The sequence below is a fragment of the Parasteatoda tepidariorum genome, chromosome 5 (assembly GCF_982258835.1).
Source record: "Parasteatoda tepidariorum strain Cologne lab strain chromosome 5, Ptep-v5.0, whole genome shotgun sequence".
Taxonomy (NCBI): domain Eukaryota; kingdom Metazoa; phylum Arthropoda; class Arachnida; order Araneae; family Theridiidae; genus Parasteatoda; species Parasteatoda tepidariorum.
The window spans coordinates 87,710,093-87,729,844 of NC_141759.1; the positions used below are offsets into that span (position 1 = coordinate 87,710,093).

General features: G+C 27.8%; 1 protein-coding gene across 4 annotated transcripts in view; it reads right to left on the reverse strand.

Moving 5' to 3' along the window:
• Positions 1 to 19,087, reverse strand: part of LOC107453638 (E3 ubiquitin-protein ligase arih1) — a 35,472-nt gene extending 16,385 nt beyond the window's left edge. The window contains exons 1-7 of one of the 4 annotated variants that reach the window (XM_087164458.1): positions 18,804 to 19,079; positions 16,864 to 16,931; positions 15,362 to 15,443; positions 13,525 to 13,587; positions 11,855 to 11,947; positions 11,047 to 11,102; positions 9,077 to 9,143 (exon numbers count right to left, since the gene is read on the reverse strand). In XM_087164458.1, the coding sequence (XP_087020584.1) occupies positions 9,077 to 9,143; positions 11,047 to 11,102; positions 11,855 to 11,947; positions 13,525 to 13,587; positions 15,362 to 15,443; positions 16,864 to 16,931; positions 18,804 to 19,031 (657 nt within the window). In that variant the 5' untranslated portion in view covers positions 19,032 to 19,079. Of the gene's footprint in view, positions 1 to 980; positions 8,366 to 9,076; positions 9,144 to 11,046; positions 11,103 to 11,854; positions 11,948 to 13,524; positions 13,588 to 15,361; positions 15,444 to 16,863; positions 16,932 to 18,803 lie in introns of those variants that run through there. The other 3 variants (XM_087164460.1, XM_087164459.1, XR_015433829.1) reach the window with 3 other exon arrangements.
• Between the last annotated feature and the right edge of the window lie 665 nt (positions 19,088 to 19,752).

A 19,752-nucleotide genomic window follows, 5' to 3' on the forward strand; every position in this document is an offset into this window, starting at 1 on the left:
AATGAGGTACTTATGTACAGTGTTAGGAGTTGAAGCAATACAAATTACTTATAATTATATTGAAATAGCACTTTCACTGCAATTTGGGAAATTTAGAGGCTGATTTAAAGACTTTAGTGCACAATAAAAAAGATTCAAACAGTATTCCTAGATAATTCAGACAGGAAAAGTTGAGATTGCAAAAGAAAAATAAATAAATAAAAATAAAATAAATAAATAAAATAAAAATAAATAAATAAAAATAAAATAAATAAATAAAATAAAAATAAATAAATAAAATAAAAATAAATTAATTAATGCTCGCATGTAAAATGAAATTGAATTGATAAGCTAAAATACTTCAGCTTTTTAATCCAAATAGATCTTGTTAGAAAATCCCTTTTTAGAATTATTATACTTTTTAAATTCCTTAAAAGTATAAAATATTTTTACAAATTTATTTTTCCCCTTTTTAATTTTGTTTCGTACCAGAAAAAAAAATGCATAAGCGCAGCTTCCATGTTAAACAAAACATGCATAGTTTTAGAGTTTGCAAGACATATTTAACATGGCTACAAAATTTTTTTTTCATTGTTTTTTACATAATTTTTTTTTAAATGCATAAATATGAGAGAAAAATATATTTTTCAAATCTAAAATAGTTTATGTAACATAAGTTATTGTTTTACAAATTAATAACGAGTGTTCCTTAATGGCTTAGGGAAAAAGGTTTAATAAGTAAAACAAAAGATTAAATGATTAATTTAGAATGAACCATTAAGAATTAATTTAGAATCAACAATTACAAATTACTAGAATAACAATATCCTGTAAACGGATACGTATCATCTTAATTCGAAACATGGCCAAAAGTATAATGTTAAAAAGGATAGCATTGTTGCAATAACCTGAAAGAAAAATAACTAGCTGAAAGGGAATGGATTGGTAAGAATAAAAAAACCTGAGACAGATAAAAAAAATACAGAAATTTGTAAACTCACCACATTTTATTTGTTAGACAGCACTCTTTTTCTTTAAAAAAATTAAAAAACGTATAAATACACAACATCACTATCTACAGCCACACAGGCCACAAATTAAAAATTATAAAACAATTTAAGAGATGTAAATAGATTTATCTCTTCCTAAGAAAATGTCATCATATTCCTTCTAAAAAATCAGACTCCACGCCTCCCTGATGCACCGACGAACATCAGGGGGCCCACAAAGAAATCGAATCAATGTTCTAAAAACAGGGGGAAAAGAAAAGAATCCCTCACTTCCACGCTGCCATTACTTTTTGTTGAATACTGTTGCACTTCGGGAACTCAGCTGACAGGTGTCGCTGCGGGGAAAGTTCAGCCTAATCCCATGGCGTTTCAAAAGCTGCTCCTCGAGATAATCTGCTCCTATAGGATCAGTCCATGCAATTTCTTCCTTGTACAAAGCAATACTTAAAGTCTTATATTTTTGCAACTTATGTCTTTTCTTAAAGACATTAAAATTGTTAAACAGTGTTTAACATTGCTTCACTAAAATAGCAAAAAAAAATGAAGAAAAAAAAAATTCAGCTGCCTTACACATTTCTTTCTTTGGAAGCATGTGGTTAAGTGAATAAAAAAATGGTGAGTATCCGAATAATAAAACATACATATACAATTACAAAACAACAATGGTGGTGAATTTATTCTATCTTGTCTCAAAAAAAATTTGTTAAAGTATTCATCTTATCCCTCCATTCTCTCTTTCTTGCAAAACAAAAAAAAATTTTAACATACAAAACTTGCATTATACCAACAATACTGTCACCTAATAACATTTTGTCATACAGTGTCTACATGTTTGACACTTGTATAATAACATACGACACTAATTGGACAATCTTTCAGATCTACCTCATACTCCTATACTAGTGTTTGCATTATTTTTTTGTCATATGTTATACAATTATTTACATTTTGAATCCTACACTAGTATTTGCAATGATTATTATCTCAATTCAGCACATTTACTTCGTTATTCTGCTCATATTTCATTTTATTTACTATATCAAAATTTTCCTTAAATTCACTATACTCCCTATCTTAATCAGATGTTATTGAAATGACAATATAACTAAAAATTTGCATCACAAGGACAGTAAAAATCCTTTAGTAGCTAAAAAAAATAAGACGGTTATCAGAAAGAGAAAACCAAGAAAAAATCAAGCTTAATTTTTGAATGGGATGTTTCCATATTTAATGATAATTGTACCAGCCAGTTTTCATCAAATATAAAATTTTGAGCTCGAAGGGGAAAAATGCAATTCAAAAATCTAACCACCAAAACAAAATTTGCTAACTATATATTTTTACATTTAAATAAACCTTGAGTTAAAATTGTCAAATCAATACCCTAACAAAAATATGATAAACACTCTAACCATTATTTAGCTTAATATTCAATGCTGATATCATGATCATTTGAGTTGTCATTCTTTAGTTCCTCTCTTAATGACTTTTTTTTGAAAAGTTTACTGACATGAAATTTTTTGTACATGTCTCTTCTATCATCTTTTATATGTACTAGGTAATTGTTATTTCTAAACTTTTTCGTAACCTCAAAAGGACCTTCATATTTGGGATCTAAAGAACGAACATCAGTATTTATTTTTAAATAAACAAGATCCTTACACTCATAATTAGGAGTTGGTCTACCCTTTATGTATTTCTCATGTAGTTCAAAATATTTTTTCTCATTAAGCCTCACTATTTCTCTGGTCTCTGCAATGTGCTCTGTTAATTTTTTAATGTAATTAGATGGGTTTTCTTCATTGTTGACATTAACACTTACATTTAATGGGAGATTTAAATTTCGACCAAAAAACAATTCTGCAGGAGTATAACCTGTAACCACATTTATTGAGGAATTATAATGCAATTTGAAAAATAAAAGTTTATTCGTCCACTCCCAACTATTGTGACACATTGAAGCTATTGATTCTTTTAAAATTCTGTGAGATCTCTCCAGTAAACCATTAGATAAAGGATAATAAAATGAAGTTTTTCTATGTTCAATATTTAATGATTTTAAAAAGTTAACAAACTCATCAGAAGTGAAATTAGTGCCATTATCGCTAATTATTTCTTGAGCTAACCCAAATTTAGAAAAATAGTCATTTAAGCTACTGATTATGTTTGATGATTTTATATTTGTTAATGGTATGGTCTCTAAATATCTTGAATAATTATCAATAATTGTTAAAATAAAGAATTTGTTGTCAATAGACCTAGGCAATTTTCCTACAATATCAATTGACAATCTTTGTCCCAGATTGAGATCACTTTTCTCAATAAATTTAGTTTCAGTAATTTTTAGTTTAGGTTTATTTGCCAAACAAGCATCACATGATTCCACAAAATTTTGTGTATCAGCTAACATGCCATACCAGGAATAATTTCTCTTCATTAAATTGTATGTTTTAAAAGTACCAAAATGTGCAGCATGAGCTGCCTTAAGAACCTCACCTCTAAGAGATTCGGGTATAAAAATTCTACTAATAGTTTTATGAGGATGTTTAGGAGGTTTAATTCTTATCATAAGTATTCCTTTATCATTTACAAAAAATTTTTTTGAAGTGAATTTGTCATTGATTTTAAGTTTTTCCAATATTTCTTTAGTTTTGTTACAATTTTGTTGAAATTTAATTATATTCTCCATTTTAAGATTTTCATTCACTTCAAATATATTTACATTATTAACAACAACATCTGTAATGGGCACTCTGGATAGATAATCAGCTGGATTTTTTAAACCTTCTATATGCTTAATTTGAAAATTAAATTCCTGTAAATACATAAGCCACCTACTCACAATCTCTGGTTGTTTTTGCAAATCAATATGGAAAGTTAATGCTTTCGCATCAGTTAAAACAGTGAATTCTTTACCATAAAGATGTTGATGGAAATGTTTAACTGAATCAACAATAGCTAAAAGTTCTCGCCTAATTGATGGATATTTGGACTCTGCAAAAGTCAGTTGTCTGGAGTAAAATTCTATAGGTACAAAATTTTCCTCAATTCTTTGCATTAAAATACCACATAAAGAATTATTAGAGGCATCAGTAACAATATAAAATTTTTTGCTATCATCAATATTTTTTAAAGTAGGTGCAAGTAGTAATTGTTCTGATATAGATTTAAAAGCATTTTGGCACTCTTCATTCCAATTGTACTCAACATTTTTTTTAGTTAAATTTACTATAGGTTTAACAATGTCAGCAAAATTATAAATTAAATGACGAAAATAATTAATCATGCCTAAAAAAGTTTGTACTTGCTTGACATCTTTAGGAATGGGAAAGTTTACAATTTTTTTTACATTATCTGGAGCTGGGGAAAAACCATTTGCATGAAGTTTAAAACCTAAATAAACTATCTCAGATTTACATATTTGAATTTTTGCAGGATCTAAAGTTAAGTTAAATTTTTTAAGTCTGTCAAAGACTTTAATCAAAAAATTAATCATCTCTTCTATTGAATTAGCAGCAATCACTATGTCATCTAAAAAATATTGTACATTAGGCCCTTTTATATCATCTAAACACTTTGAAATTAAATTGTGGAAATAAGAAGTGCTGTTACGAGATCCAAAAGGAAGACAAGTGGGCTGAAAATTTCCAATTTCGCAACAAAATGCAAGTTTGGCTCTATCCTGTTTTTTCAATTGCAGTTGAAAAAATGCACTCTTTAAATCTAAAACCGTGTAGAATGCTTTTCCAGAAATGTCATGTAAAATGTCATTTATTTTAGGTAAACAAATTTTAAAAGTCTCCGTTACAGAATTTAGTAAGCGATAGTCAATGACCATGCGGAATTTTTGTAAGTTGGGGTCATTAACAAAAGGTTTCTTCTTGACAAAAATTACCGGAAAACAATAATTTGAAGATGAAGGTTCAATAATGCCTGCTTCCAACAATTTTTGAATCTCTTTTTTAGCAAATGATTTGGCAATATTAGGAATTGGATACGGTCTAGTCTGAATAGGAAATTGGTGTAATAATTTAAATTCAGGGATAACGGCGTTAGTAGAGCCTAGAGTAGCATAAGATTTAGAGAAAACCTCAGCATTATCCATTAAAATTTTGAGCATCTTGTCTGCATCATCCTTATTCAAATGTTTTAAGTCAAAATCACTGGTATTAATTTCTATTTTTCTAAGTTTATGAATTTCTTCCAAATTTAAATATTTGTAAATGCTCATCCTCTGTAGGTATCATAATATCATTTTTCTCAATTTCGAATACTTTACCAATTTTAGTTCCTTTATTTATAATTATTCTTTTGTCAGTATTATTTTCAATCATAGTTGCAAAATTTTTATCAGTAATTTCAATTAATGATTCATAAATTGTATACTTTAGTTTATTAGTATTAGGAGAAAATAATATTTGATTACAATTGCTTATATCTTGAGATACAGTTAGTTTAATTAATTTTTGGGTATTAGGCTCAATTACTATTTTCTCGGGTGCATAAGCAATATTATCTTTATCTATCTGCACATTATTACATAAATTATTTATCACACGAGGAGTATCTTCAAAAAATTCAAATGACTCATGCCCCATAATTAATTTCCTATTTGGTGTGTCCAAAATAATTTTGTTATGCTGTATAAAATCATAACCCAAGATAATTTTATATTTGTAATGCCAAGAATTTTGAGTTACAAAGAAGGTTCCATTAAACCATTTAGTCTTGATCTTAAATTTTGAGGATATAGCTGATAAGTATGGTATAGTGTTGTTATCTAAGGTATGTATTCTTACTGATCGAGATAAATAATTAACTTTAGTCTTCTCTTTTATCTCATTTACAGTTGCAGGATCAATTAAACTCAAATTACCACCAGTGTCTAATAAAGCAGGTATTAATAAATCTCCAAATTTTAAAATTATAATAGGAAGAGCATCTGAATTGTTAATATCACCACATGTCATAACATGCTTATTTCCTAATTCTATTTCCTCATTTATGTCTTTTAATTCATCATTATTTTTATTTATATCATTTCTACATCTCTGATTGTTATTTGAATTATAATTAGAATTTGTTATTACCTGATTTTTCTTATCATTATTATCTGAATTAAAATTTTTATGTTTGATATTACTACTTATAAATATCCTACTCTTATATTTTTTATTATAATTTGGACTGACATTTTGTTTATAAATTTCCTTCTTTTTCAATTTTGTATTTTTATCCAGCTTTAACTCATTTGATTTGTTATTGGTTCTTGTAAACCCTGTTTCATTCCACCTGTTACAAGAACCATTAACTAGTTTAAATTATTTCGTCTTCTGTCCCTACTGTTGTTACCCCTATTCCTAAAATTTCTGTTGAATCCTCTTCTGAAGTTACTACGACTCCTATCATAAGGTGTTACTCTATTACTATTATTACTATCTTTCCCTGGATAATACCAACATTCCGTTGTTAAGTGATATTTATTACATATATGGCAAGTTATTTTAGGTTGCACAAAGTTCCTAGTACTTGAAATATTATTTACAGATTTATTCTTAGTTAAATCCTCTATTTTTTGAGTTAATTCCTCTATCCTGCGATTACTTTCTACCTGATGTTTTAATAGAATATCTACATCTGTTGTCTTCGTTAAATTATTTACATGATTTTCATTAATTGCGAGAGCATTTTCCACATCACTTGCTATTTTGCCTATGTCCTCAAATCTTGTGGCTCCCCTTTTCATGACTTCAAGTCGAATATCGGGTCTCATACTATCTAACAATTTTTGAGCCTTCATTTTTTTAGCCAAATTCAAAGTCTCATCACTACTCTTATTATTTATTTCCAAATATTGATTGGTAGCTTTCTCCACCTCATCTATTAGATCTTTTATACTTTGATTAGGACCTTGCATAAGTGTGTTAAATTTATTTTGTAATTCAGCATAATTTGGTTTTTTTAAGAATTTATCTTTAAGTATTTTTACTATTATTTCAAATTCATTGTTATTTTCAGTGTGTGCTTCACTGACTACTCTTAATGCCTCTCCTGTTAAATTTAATTTAAGAATTAGACATTTCTTTGTGTCGTCCCATTTCTCTAATATAGCTATTTGCTCTAAATTGTTAAGAAAAAAATTTAAATTTGCATCCCTGCTGCCACTGAAAGGTTGCAGCGAATTCGCCAAAGAAAATTTAGATTTACCCATTAAATTAGATAAGTGTTAAATTATAGAAATATAATACACTCTCAAAAATATTCAAGATAAAAATCACAGATAAAATTACAAAAAATCAAATTGTCATCAAAATAATATTCATAGAAATGTATATATAACCAATGGTATTACACTCATTAAAAATGTATAGCCCTACTGCATTTAAAATACTATTTTCATATAACTATTGCTTAAAATTGTCCACTACAAATCCTTAAAATCAAGAATACTAATTTTTCAACATATATACACTTAATTTTCATTACTTTTGAAACCACACAAGACATTCATTTAATTAAAATTATTGCGATTAAGCAATTACTTTTCAAACAATGAAATATTTCAATCAATAAATTATCAAAATCATTGGAGAGAAACAACAATAATGCCGAGGAAGAGAGAATGAAGAAATATGAATCATGCACGTGTATTATATTAATATGCCATAAATTTTGCAACATATTTATCAAAAAAATTTATCAAAATTAGTCCAATCCATTCCAAAATTTAATTTTACTTAAAATATATATCATTTATAATGAAAATTTAAAAATTATCAAGCTCACACCTGGTACTAAGGCACCAAATAATAACGTGTGTTCCTTAATGGCTTAGGGAAAAAGGTTTAATAAGTAAAACAAAAGATTAAATGATTAATTTAGAATGAACCATTAAGAATTAATTTAGAATCAACAATTACAAATTACTAGAATAACAATATCCTGTAAACGGATACGTATCATCTTAATTCGAAACATGGCCAAAAGTATAATGTTAAAAAGGATAGCATTGTTGCAATAACCTGAAAGAAAAATAACTAGCTGAAAGGGAATGGATTGGTAAGAATAAAAAAACCTGAGACAGATAAAAAAAATACAGAAATTTGTAAACTCACCACATTTTATTTGTTAGACAGCACTCTTTTTCTTTAAAAAAATTAAAAAACGTATAAATACACAACATCACTATCTACAGCCACACAGGCCACAAATTAAAAATTATAAAACAATTTAAGAGATGTAAATAGATTTATCTCTTCCTAAGAAAATGTCATCATATTCCTTCTAAAAAATCAGACTCCACGCCTCCCTGATGCACCGACGAACATCAGGGGGCCCACAAAGAAATCGAATCAATGTTCTAAAAACAGGGGGAAAAGAATCCCTCACTTCCACGCTGCCATTACTTTTTGTTGAATACTGTTGCACTTCGGGAACTCAGCTGACAGGTGTCGCTGCGGGGAAAGTTCAGCCTAATCCCATGGCGTTTCAAAAGCTGCTCCTCGAGATAATCTGCTCCTATAGGATCAGTCCATGCAATTTCTTCCTTGTACAAAGCAATACTTAAAGTCTTATATTTTTGCAACTTATGTCTTTTCTTAAAGACATTAAAATTGTTAAACAGTGTTTAACACAAATATAAAAGAAAGACAATACTTTAAACCTTAGAAAAAAAAGAAGCTCAATTAGAAATTAGAATTATTAATATTGTGTGGAGTGGAATAGTGCCAAATTAAAAAAATTTGCTCAATCTAAAGAAATTAAAGGAGGTACTCTGTCTTAAAAACAGAGAAAAACTCATTGATTTAAACTTAAATTTATCAGAAATAGAAAATTTTTTTTTATAGTATTTGAATAACAAAAAACACGTAAAAATAGCAGTAAACAAAAACGAAATAAAATTAAAAATTGAAAAACAAATTTAAAAAAAAAGTAAACTTCCATATTGTAAACATTTTAAATATTATACATATTAAACATTATAAAATTATATAGTACTAAAAAAAAGTATAAAAATTAACAAATATTAAATAATTTCTTTTTGAAAGTAGTTTTGCTTTTCAAATAATTATGCAATAACATATTACCTCAACAAAACTGTTAGTGATAAGATGCTGATATTTCAATTTCACTATAGGATTAGTAATTAAATTCCTAAAAATAAATATGCATATTAGTCTTTAAAATGATTAAAAAAATAATAGAAATCAATTTGTATTATTTTGATAAATTGGCAATGTTTTTTTACTTTTTTTATGCAGAACAAAGGCTGCATAAAAACTAAATTTAATTTCAAATTTATCAATATAAAGTATTTTTTATTAATTTTCATTGAATGACAAAAAAAATAATAATAATAAATGCATAAATAAAAACTACATGCATAAGGCCAAGAAATTAAACAATAGTATAAACTTAGTCTGATGCAAAAAAAAAGAGAGAGGAAACATCACTACAGTTATAGATCTTAAGTTTACCTAAAGAAGATAATGTTCAACTCAAACAAATGAAAGTCTAGAAACAAGAAAGAGTCTGAGCTTTTATTTCTATAAATACTCTTGTTTTCTGGACTGGGCTTAAACTTAAGAAAAATTGAATATTTAGTTAAGTAAAACATATGTAAGCCTTTGAACTGTTTGGTGTATGTAGAAAAACTTTAAAACTCATAATTTTTCAATGCTATTTTGCAACAAAAATAACTTTATGAAAGAAAATATATTGAGAAATATGATTTTGAAGGGCAAACATATATGAACTTTTATTTATTATTTGCCTTGAATTTTCATATAGACTTCCATCATACTTTGATTATTTAGAAGTACAGTGGAGAAACATTTATACTACGATCGTTTATGCAACGTTTACATTTATACGATGTTTCAGTGGAGTCCCAATTCATTCCTATTCATTTTAATGTAAAAATATATCGTTTATACAATGCACAGAATCGGTTATACGATTATGGATTATCGTATCGTATCGATCGGTTATGGATTTTGTTTACATTTATTTTACTTTTATTCTTCACACTAAACACGGGTCTTTTCTATCATTTAATGCCGAATCAGACATTAGCTTATAAAGGCAAAAAATGTAAAGGAGGCATAAAAAAAAAAGATCGCCTTACTGTGCTGCTTTGTGTAAACTCTGATGGAAGTGAAAAGATCACTCCTTTAGTGGTAGGATAATCAAAAAATCCCAGATGTCTAAAGCATATCAAAACGCTTCCGCTGAATTATGACGCCAATAAGAATGCGTGGAAGACGACCGAAATGTTTACTAGTTATCTGAAAAAACTAGAGAATGTTATGCAGAGGCAAAAACTAAAAATTCTGCTATTTATAGACCAATGTCCAGCTCACCCACCGGTTACTAATTTTTTGGAAAATGTAAAAGTTCACTTTTTCCTGCAAACTGCACAAGTGTGCTTCAGCCATTAGATTTGGCCGTGATAAGGAATCTAAAATTGCAGTATGGAGAGTAGTTAGATGAACTCACTATTCGAAGCATTGTAGAGCCTAATCCCAAGGAAATAAGTGTTCTCCAAACAATGAATATGATTTCGTTGGCATGGTCTCAGATAACAAAGACAACAATAAAGCTCAGCGTCAATCCTCACATCAAACAACCGTAAATAATTTTTTCTGTAAACGTAACGTGAAATAATTAAAGTGAAAAAAAAAAAACAAATTTGGAGTACTAAAAAAAAATAGTAATAAATAAATAAAATAAATGTAACATACATTCAAATTGCTTACTGTATTTTTTCTTTTTTTTTATGGTTATTTGTTTGTTTTGCTTTGTCTAATTTAGAAATTTATGTAAATCAACACGTTTAAGATTAAAATTAACTGAAAACAGAGTTAGTTACGAGTTTTGAAAGAAAAAATCGATTATACGTTATCGTATATACAACGTTTTTCAGTGGTCCCTTCGACGTTGTATAAACGATGCTCCACTGTATGTATTTTTGACATTAACACGACACTGACTTTACTATAACATATGAATATGTACCATAAAATATTTTTCCAAAAAAAAACAGTCTTGTACTTACATAACAGTTTGATCATCAACAAGAATATCACAACCATGAGCAGGACAACTAATTATCTAAAAAATGATAAAAAGTTTTTACAATTTTAAAAATAACAAAAAAGAAGAAAAATATTAAAATTTAATTCCATTATTTGTTTTACAAAAACTTAAACCACTTTAAACTACTAATCAAATAACATTTAAATGAAAATAATTACATCAATAAAACATATATCTAAAGGACATAACACATGTCTACAGGACATTTTGGAACAACACCCAATTTCAGTCAAATTTTTATTGCAAAAAACCATTTTATATATATATTATTATATTATATTATTATGTAATAAATAATTCAAGTTTATGATGAAGTATTAAAACAATTTGTTGAAAGAAATCACTCATTCTCCATACCTGAAATCAGTGTTTTGTATGATTTAATTAGGCTTAAATAAATCCTATTTCTCATTTTAATTTCTACTGTAGATCTAAATAGATTGTTAATGGTTAGAATAATTGTCATTAGGAGCCTGCTACATTAACAGTAAAAAATGTTTTAAGTGGAAAAAAAAATTCAATTATAATTTAAGTATGTTTCAAAATGATTTAACATCAAAGCCTCAAAACATTTTTTTATATCAAAAAAAAAAAAAAAAAAAAAAGAAAAAAAAAGCATCTCATTCAGAAATTTATTTCTGAGTAAATTTCTGAGCTTCATTTTAATGCATCTTAAAATAACAATAATAAAAAAACATAGAAATTATTTATAATAAAAATTTTTAATAACTAAAGTTTAAAGAAATATTAAAATTTGAATTTTTTACTTGACTTATTCCTTGATCCATAATCTGGTTTGTAAGGTATTCACTCCAACATTCTGTGCAAAACCGATGACCACAAGCTATGCCAGTCATCATCTATAAATTTAAAACATTTTCCATACTTAATAAAAAAAAAAGATCAAGATATTCAAATGCTGCAAAGCAAATTTAAAATTATACATAAATGATAGCAAAAACTATTTTTAATAAAATTAATACATTAATGAAGAATAACAAAAATCTAAACTTGAAAGATTTAAAATTCTCAACAGCTTTCCTTTATTAGAGTATCTTTCTTTTGAAATTCGTTTGTTTCTCATTCACATTGGTTAATCTGTGTTTCATGCTTTTCTAGTCATTTACACTAGAAAAATAAAAATGTTTAAGCAATTATTGTGAAGTAACAAAACACAGTGATTAATATTATTCATAACTGTCATGGTCAGACCTGAAAACAGACCAAGAAAAAACACCAAATCCCTAACTTGCCTGGCTCAGCATCTTAGTTTATAAAATACCTCTCTAAACATCCCTTCAAATGCACATTAGAAATCCTAAATATGTATTTATAATTTTTGAAAAAAATATTTTTGACAAAAAAGTACTCAAACTTTAAATTAAAAACAAAACAAAAAAAATCACCTAATATTCTTGCTTTCATATTCTTGAAAAGCAAAAGAGTTTTAAAAATTGTGTTGCTCTTGCCTTAGCGTTTAGATTAAAATTTTAATTTTTTATTATGCACAGTGAAAAGGATGAACTTTTTTCTTAAAACATAAATAAGCAACACCCAAAGGTAATAAAAAAGAATAAGCTTACTTTATTACCAAAAAGACAAAGAAACTAGCCTTCATGGAGGACTTTTTGATGCACCAAACAGGCATTTGAGTTACATGGGAAGGAAAACTTCCCACGCTTAGCCCAATGGCAAGGGGATTTTAACCCTTTGATTCATCTATCACTGGAAACATTTTATTCCAGCACAATGAAAGTGTATTATTTTTCAATTTTCAGAATAATTAATATCAGGGGTCTGTCCAGACATTTTGTGAAAGGTCCGTTTTTCGTGAAATTGTGAAAAAATTACTCATATTCTTTCAACCAGGGTCCGCTTTTATGAATTTGTGCAAATAGGGTCCGTTATTGCAAAAAAAACTTTTTCAAGGAGTTTTTGAACTGTAAAGACATACGAGATTATGCTCAATACTGTAAAATTATAATTAAAAAAATTAAATTTTAAAAAATAAACAACAATTGCTGTTTCTAAATTAGCGATGCAACATACAAATATTTGGTATTTAGCCTATACTGCTGAACGCAGAATATTAATTTCGGACGAATAATGGAAGAATCGTCTGCCGAAGACAAAACTTAATTCGTTTATATCCATCTTTCTTGTTTTCTGCCCTGGAAAGGGTTTATTCGATTAACAAAATAATAATGAAGATAAAAAAATTCGTGAAGGGTCCGATTAAAAGAAAAATCATTTTGTGAAGGGTCCGTTTTTAAGTTAAAATATTTTGTGAAGGGTCCGTTTTTATGAAAAGATATTTTGTGAAGGGTCCGTAAACGGACCCAAATTTCTTCTAAACAGACCCCTGAATATGCACAGCACAATTTCTAAGAAAATAATAATAATCATTTTAAAGATCAGAGTATAATATATTACTCACAGTGGAAGCCATATTCATCATACATATTTCACATTCTAATGTTTGCAGTTTTAATCGGGAATCCTAAATTTTTAATAACAGAAACAGCAAATTATAAGATAAGCTTAAAAAATGTGATTTTCAATAATTTAAAAATACACATATTATAATTATTTTTAACAAAAGCAATTTCAAATGAATAAAAAGTTATTTATCTTTTGCTGACAACTGTTATTCAGTTATTTTGTTTAGACTCTGTTATTCTGGTAAACCTATTGAATGAGAATAAAAGGTTTTAACACCAGAAGCAGGGTAAACAAAAGTTTAATAACTTTCAAAATTCCAGTCTTTGAAGATTTTTTTCCTTCAAAAGAAATGTCACGAAGAAAACATAATCCATTCAGCTTTTTGTGCAAAAAAGGACAATTTCAAATAAAATTTAAAAAAAAAAAAAAAAAATGCAAATTCTTTGATTTTTATTATGTCAGGCAATATGATCCAATTTAATATGCTTCCTTTTTCTTGTTCCAGCTTTTTTATTTTATTTTTTCTTGAGCAAATCATGAACTTAAAATAAGATCTTAAAAGGAAAGGAATATTATCCAGCCTGCTATATTAGAAATGATATATTTAAATGAAATAAACAGAGTAAAATATTTAACACATTATATAGCTTATATCATTTTCCTATTAACCATACTCTCAAAATTGTTATTTAGTAAAAATATATTTTTTATTGGGTTGATAGTATTATTATTTTTTTTCCTTAGTTCTTTTTACTTAATCTAAAAAAGACATACTACACAGTTTATTGCATCAAAAATGACAAATTCAAATGAAATTACTCACAAATTTCAAGTTTAACAAAGCCTGCAATCAGAACACATTAAATAGGGTCATGTATGAGACAAAAACCTAAACTTTCATTAATAAGTTATATTTAGTAATTGCATTTGAGGCAAAATAAATCATGCAAGTCTCGATGAATTTTACTGTTACAAGTTAATATAAGACTCCATTTAAAAAAAATAAAATAATGAGGAAAAAAAAAAAAACATATTTACCACATTTTAATCGAAAAAATACACTTCATATGCTAATATAAATTTTGTATTGAAAAATAACAAATCAAAAATCTCCCCCCCAAAAGTTTTATATTGTTTTTGCAGTCAGAAAAATCAGAACAATAATTTGTACATTTAATTTTATAAGAAAAGATATGTTTAAGAAATTGAGGTGAAGTGATTTTTGACTCAAAGCAGGTCTCAACTAGCTATAATATGAGACAAAAATCTAAATTTGTATTGCTCTGTTAAATCTGTTTAATATGTGTCAGAATAAACCAATACAGTAAAGTAATCCTTATTTTTATTTTACATATCTGCTTATTGATAAAAAGCATATACTGTTCTAAAAAATGAATTAAATATAAAATAATAATAAAAAAATTAATGAAAATTTAACCTGTTATTTAGGTTGCATTAAACATATTTTGAGTTCAATGGCTCTAAAAATTCACAACTGTTTACTGAAACTGTTATCAAACTCATTTACTTATTTGTTTCCAGGCAAAAATTATTGAAATCTCTGTCTGTCTGAAAACAGCAAAATAAATAAATTTACTTATAAATTTAAAACAAAAAACTTTGAAAACACTTTTCAATGTAAAATTGGCACAATTAGTCAAAAAATGTACAAGATTGTAAATGAAACTATTTAGCTTATGCATCAAATACTGTTCAAATGATTATAATGAAGGCAAATTAAAATGCTTGAAGAGAATATCCCTATAAATGCCCTATAAATGTTCCTTATAAATGTCATATTTTTTAAATTTATTCATGACAGAAATGTTTACCTTAGATGAATCTAATGGTTCTTTAAAGGGATCAATTACATGAGCTTCTTTAAATAAAGTCTCTTGATCGCCATCATAATACCTATAAAATATGTTTATGATATTAACAAAACTTATTTTGATTTGATTAACAGGATTAATTTTTTATTTGGAAATCTCAAATTTGTTTCAGAGTAAGAAAGTTACTAACATGGAGCTTTCTTTTAAAACTTAAATGAGTTCATTTAGAAATTTGGATATAAAGTTCATCCAATTTTGTAGAACATCTAATTTTTTCAAATTCAAGAAAGTTTGTTTAAAATAAAGCATAAAACACAGTGCTTAGCAAGTAAATGATAGGAAATAACTTGAGCATTTAAGAATGCTCCAAGTTTGATTTAAAAAAACCAAGATGAGATTTGTGGAATGAAACTTGTTAAAATAATTTAAAAAAAATAGTAAACATGTGTTATGTGAGCATGGTGTTAAAAAAATAAATAAAGGAGTAAAGTTGAACATTTTAATTAATAAAGTTAAAAAAAAAGATTAAGACTATTAATCACATTGGGTGATTGGGTATTGGAACAATGGGTAAAATGCCAAAATCAGAATTCTCGCAATTTGGTGGATTTGCGCTGTCAAATCCACAGCGAGTGCCTTAAATTGGATTCGACGTACCTGCAAAACCTTCTGGACTCACTTCTTAATCGAATTCAAGTGATTATCAAATCCAGAGGCAGTGTTATATGTTATTATATAATGTTTTTAATAATTTCTCTAAGGGTGACTAATTTTTTGTCCGGTGTGCTTATAACCTTTAATTAAATAAAAAAGTCTTAATTATATATTACAATTTTGATTTTATTTTTCTGTTATAAATAATTCAACTATTAAATTATAAAAAATTAAGCAAGCATAAAAGCGAAACTGATGCCCTTCATAACTTTCTAAAAGTTGAGTTAATATAAAATTTTATAAAATCACTTAAAAATAAAGAAAATAAGAACATAAATTAGTAGGCACAGTAGATTAAGATATTAGTCAGGGCTCGAAAAACAGCCCGTCCTCGGTGGTCAAAAATTCCCCGAGGACAACGAATTTCTCGAATGCGACGTCCGCGCGGACGGCCATTTTTGTAATTCCAGTATTAATGTAATTCCAGTATTAGTAATCTTAGTAACTACTAATTCATTGTGCAATTTATATATATGTTTGTAATAAATAAGAGAAAATTATATTTTTTTATTTATTTAGAAACAACGGGTTAGTTTAAAAGGAGGACAGGTACATTGCTGGGCAAGCCGTCCTCGGAGACGGGTAACATTTCTGAGTTTTTTCGAGCCCTGATATTAGTAGTTTCTTGAAGTTTGAAATATATTCGTACAAAATATTAAAAAAAAATTTAGTACATGCATGATAATCTTTTAAAACAGAATTAAGCATTGCATAACACTTACTGAAAGACATTCTGACGTACTTATTTAATATTTTATTTTCTGAATGAAAAATAAGTTGAAACAAACCTTTCAAAGAGTTTTTGTTTGTCCCATTCAAAGTGGTTTAATAAAATTCTGGTGATCGTAGGAGGAATCTATAAAAAATTGCAGTGATAAATAAATATTCAAATATATAAATAATTATTCAAATAATAAAGTTATAACAGATCATTTTTGTATATTTTCTCATCATTTAACTGAACCATTTTTTTCTTAGTTCATATTATTTAGACCTAATTCTTTTCACAGTTTGTTTAATGATTTATTGATGGTTGTATTAATGTCAACAATAACAAGCATCCTAAAATCAGGTGAAATATAAAAAACTTCAAGTGTATCCCTCCGCTTATGTAATGTTTATGAGATGATAAGTGAACAGGCTTGATAACCTCCTAGGAAGTCTTATTATTGTGATTTGTGTTTAGATTTAAACCCAAATTTACCAATCATAAGAGTTTTCTGTAATTTAAAAGTTCTAAAAGTACGTGAACTGTAAACAAATTTGAGAAACTTAATATCACAACATAAATAAAAGCAAATGTTTGCCAAGTTTTGAGTGTCATCCTCTTATTAGCTATATGTGCGTAAAATATCAACATATGTTATTTTTTTTGGTAGCACGCTTGCAGAGTTCTCTAAATTTGTTCACTTAATCAAAAGTTTAATTGAAAGAATGTATAATATTATAAATACTACAGGTATAATAATATTGAATGGCTTGCTTTTTTAAACTTAGGAGAAAAAAATAAATCAGAAGTAATAAGCTGGAAGTCTTAAGACAAATTTTAGCCCCCCTAGCGCCACCCATCATTGCATCAAAAATCTTTTTTAAATAAGTTTTGGCAACAGTGAGACAGCAAAATGGGGCATATTTCCATATCGTGATTTGTCGCGCCAACTATAATTGTTAAGGTGCCAAATAGATTTCGAACTTGCAAATTTAAAAAAAAAAAAAAACATGTAGATGTTTGCTTGGGATTGGCTACGATTTATAAAATTTGAGTAGGTCCCTTTCTGTGATGTTTCTTTTTTAGTTTCTAGCGGGCTGCTGCCCGGAAGTTGCCACAACTTGGCGATTATTCTACCACAGATCACGATACGGAAATCTTCCCGCAAAATGCTTAAAAGATGTATTTTTTTCTTTATCATTTTTCTAAAAAAAAAAAGTTACAAAATTAGGTAAAACTCATAGTCATCTTGTAGTCTACTCTTAGTGTACTCAAGGGTCTGTCTGTGTCTAGGTTTTTTTGAAAGGTACCTATTTTGTGAAAATTTTGGCATAATTTGTGAAAAATTGAAAATTACATTAAAAAGTCAGTACAAAAACATGGTAAAAATATAGATTTATCATTTCTTAAGGGATAAATTAATAAAATTTTAAGAAAAAGTATTTTGTGAAACTACCGTTTTTCCTAAAGTTGAATTTGTGAAACTACCGTTTTTCCTAAAGTTGAATTTGTGAAACTACCGTTTTTCCTAAAATTGAATTTGTGAAGGTACCGCTAAACGGTAGTAAATTCGGCCTGGACAGATCCCTGGTACTAGACATATTTCTTAAGAATCAATTCTAAGAACAAGAACTGGCAGTTTCTCTTTGCGCCCTGGTGATTTTGGAAACGTGATCAGTAATTGAAGTTTCATAGCAATATCAGCTGTTACTTTTCAGGAGCAATAAAATAAAATAAAATAAATTAATAGGAAGCTAATAATTAGTAACTAGGATCTGCGGCGATAGTTTTTCTTGTCAGTACAATCACCAGGAAAACAATTGTTCATTATCAGTTTACGCTATTAAAGATTTGTGGTATAAAATTGCTAACACTTTTTTTGACATCGTTGGCCTTTGTTTATGGTATTCGCTTTCGATAGTTATATTCGAATTTTTGGGGTCAAAGGTTTAGTACACATTTTTCTTTCCACAAGAAAAACATTTTAATTAAAAAAAATTGCGTATACAAAAATTTTACCTGGAAGACAGTGTTAACTTCTAGTATACATTCAATCATATGTTGCATTATTTGCTCAGTTGATAAAACAACATACTGAAACTGTTCAGATTCGTCTTCATGTTCAGATGTCGAATCATTATCTGAGCCAATATCACAGAACTCATTAAAATTAGAGTCCATGTTATAAAAATTAAAATGATAATTCGACGCGACAAACCTTTGGACTGTTATTTGGATTTTGTGCATATGACATTTATTAAAGCTTTATGTTTGGCGAGTGAAACCCAGCTTTTAGCTTCCCTAAATTGATCAGTTTCCTAAGCCATTCTCACTAACTGCGGTTCACGCAAATTCGATCGCCTTTGAAGCAGATTAAAAGAGTCTAATTGGTGAAATACATTCCCCTGTGGAAAACGCACCAATCAGGCTCTCTTTTTCTCTTGACGGCGATTGGCGATCGAAATGGGCTGCAGGTGGCGTAGAGCAGAACTCTTTTCCTATGGCAACACTTCACATGCTTTCCCCATTAGCGTGTGGAAAGTCATAGAGGAAGGAAGTACGTTAGTTTCTCTCTGGATTTTCATATAGATTAAAATCTTTTAACTTGAGAAACTATATGGAACTGAAAACTACATTAAACATAGTTCTAAATAAAAGTATCATGGAAATTTTAAGAAATATTTTTATTATATAAAAAGGAAAAATATTAAGAAAAGAGAAAATATCGTAGTACATTCCTATACAACTGAAAAAAGGAGGAGAGGGAAGGGAGAAGGGCTAAAGGCATGAAACCGGTCTCTCCCCAGATGGCGTATTCGAGTGTTGCGATCGCGAATACAAAAATCTAATAGCGAAGCCATTAAATTTATTTAACTAATTGAAAAATTTCAGCTTGATCTTTTTGTTCGAAAACTATGTCTTTTTGAGAACATGCTTCATGTTTGTAAAATGTCATTTTTATATCAAT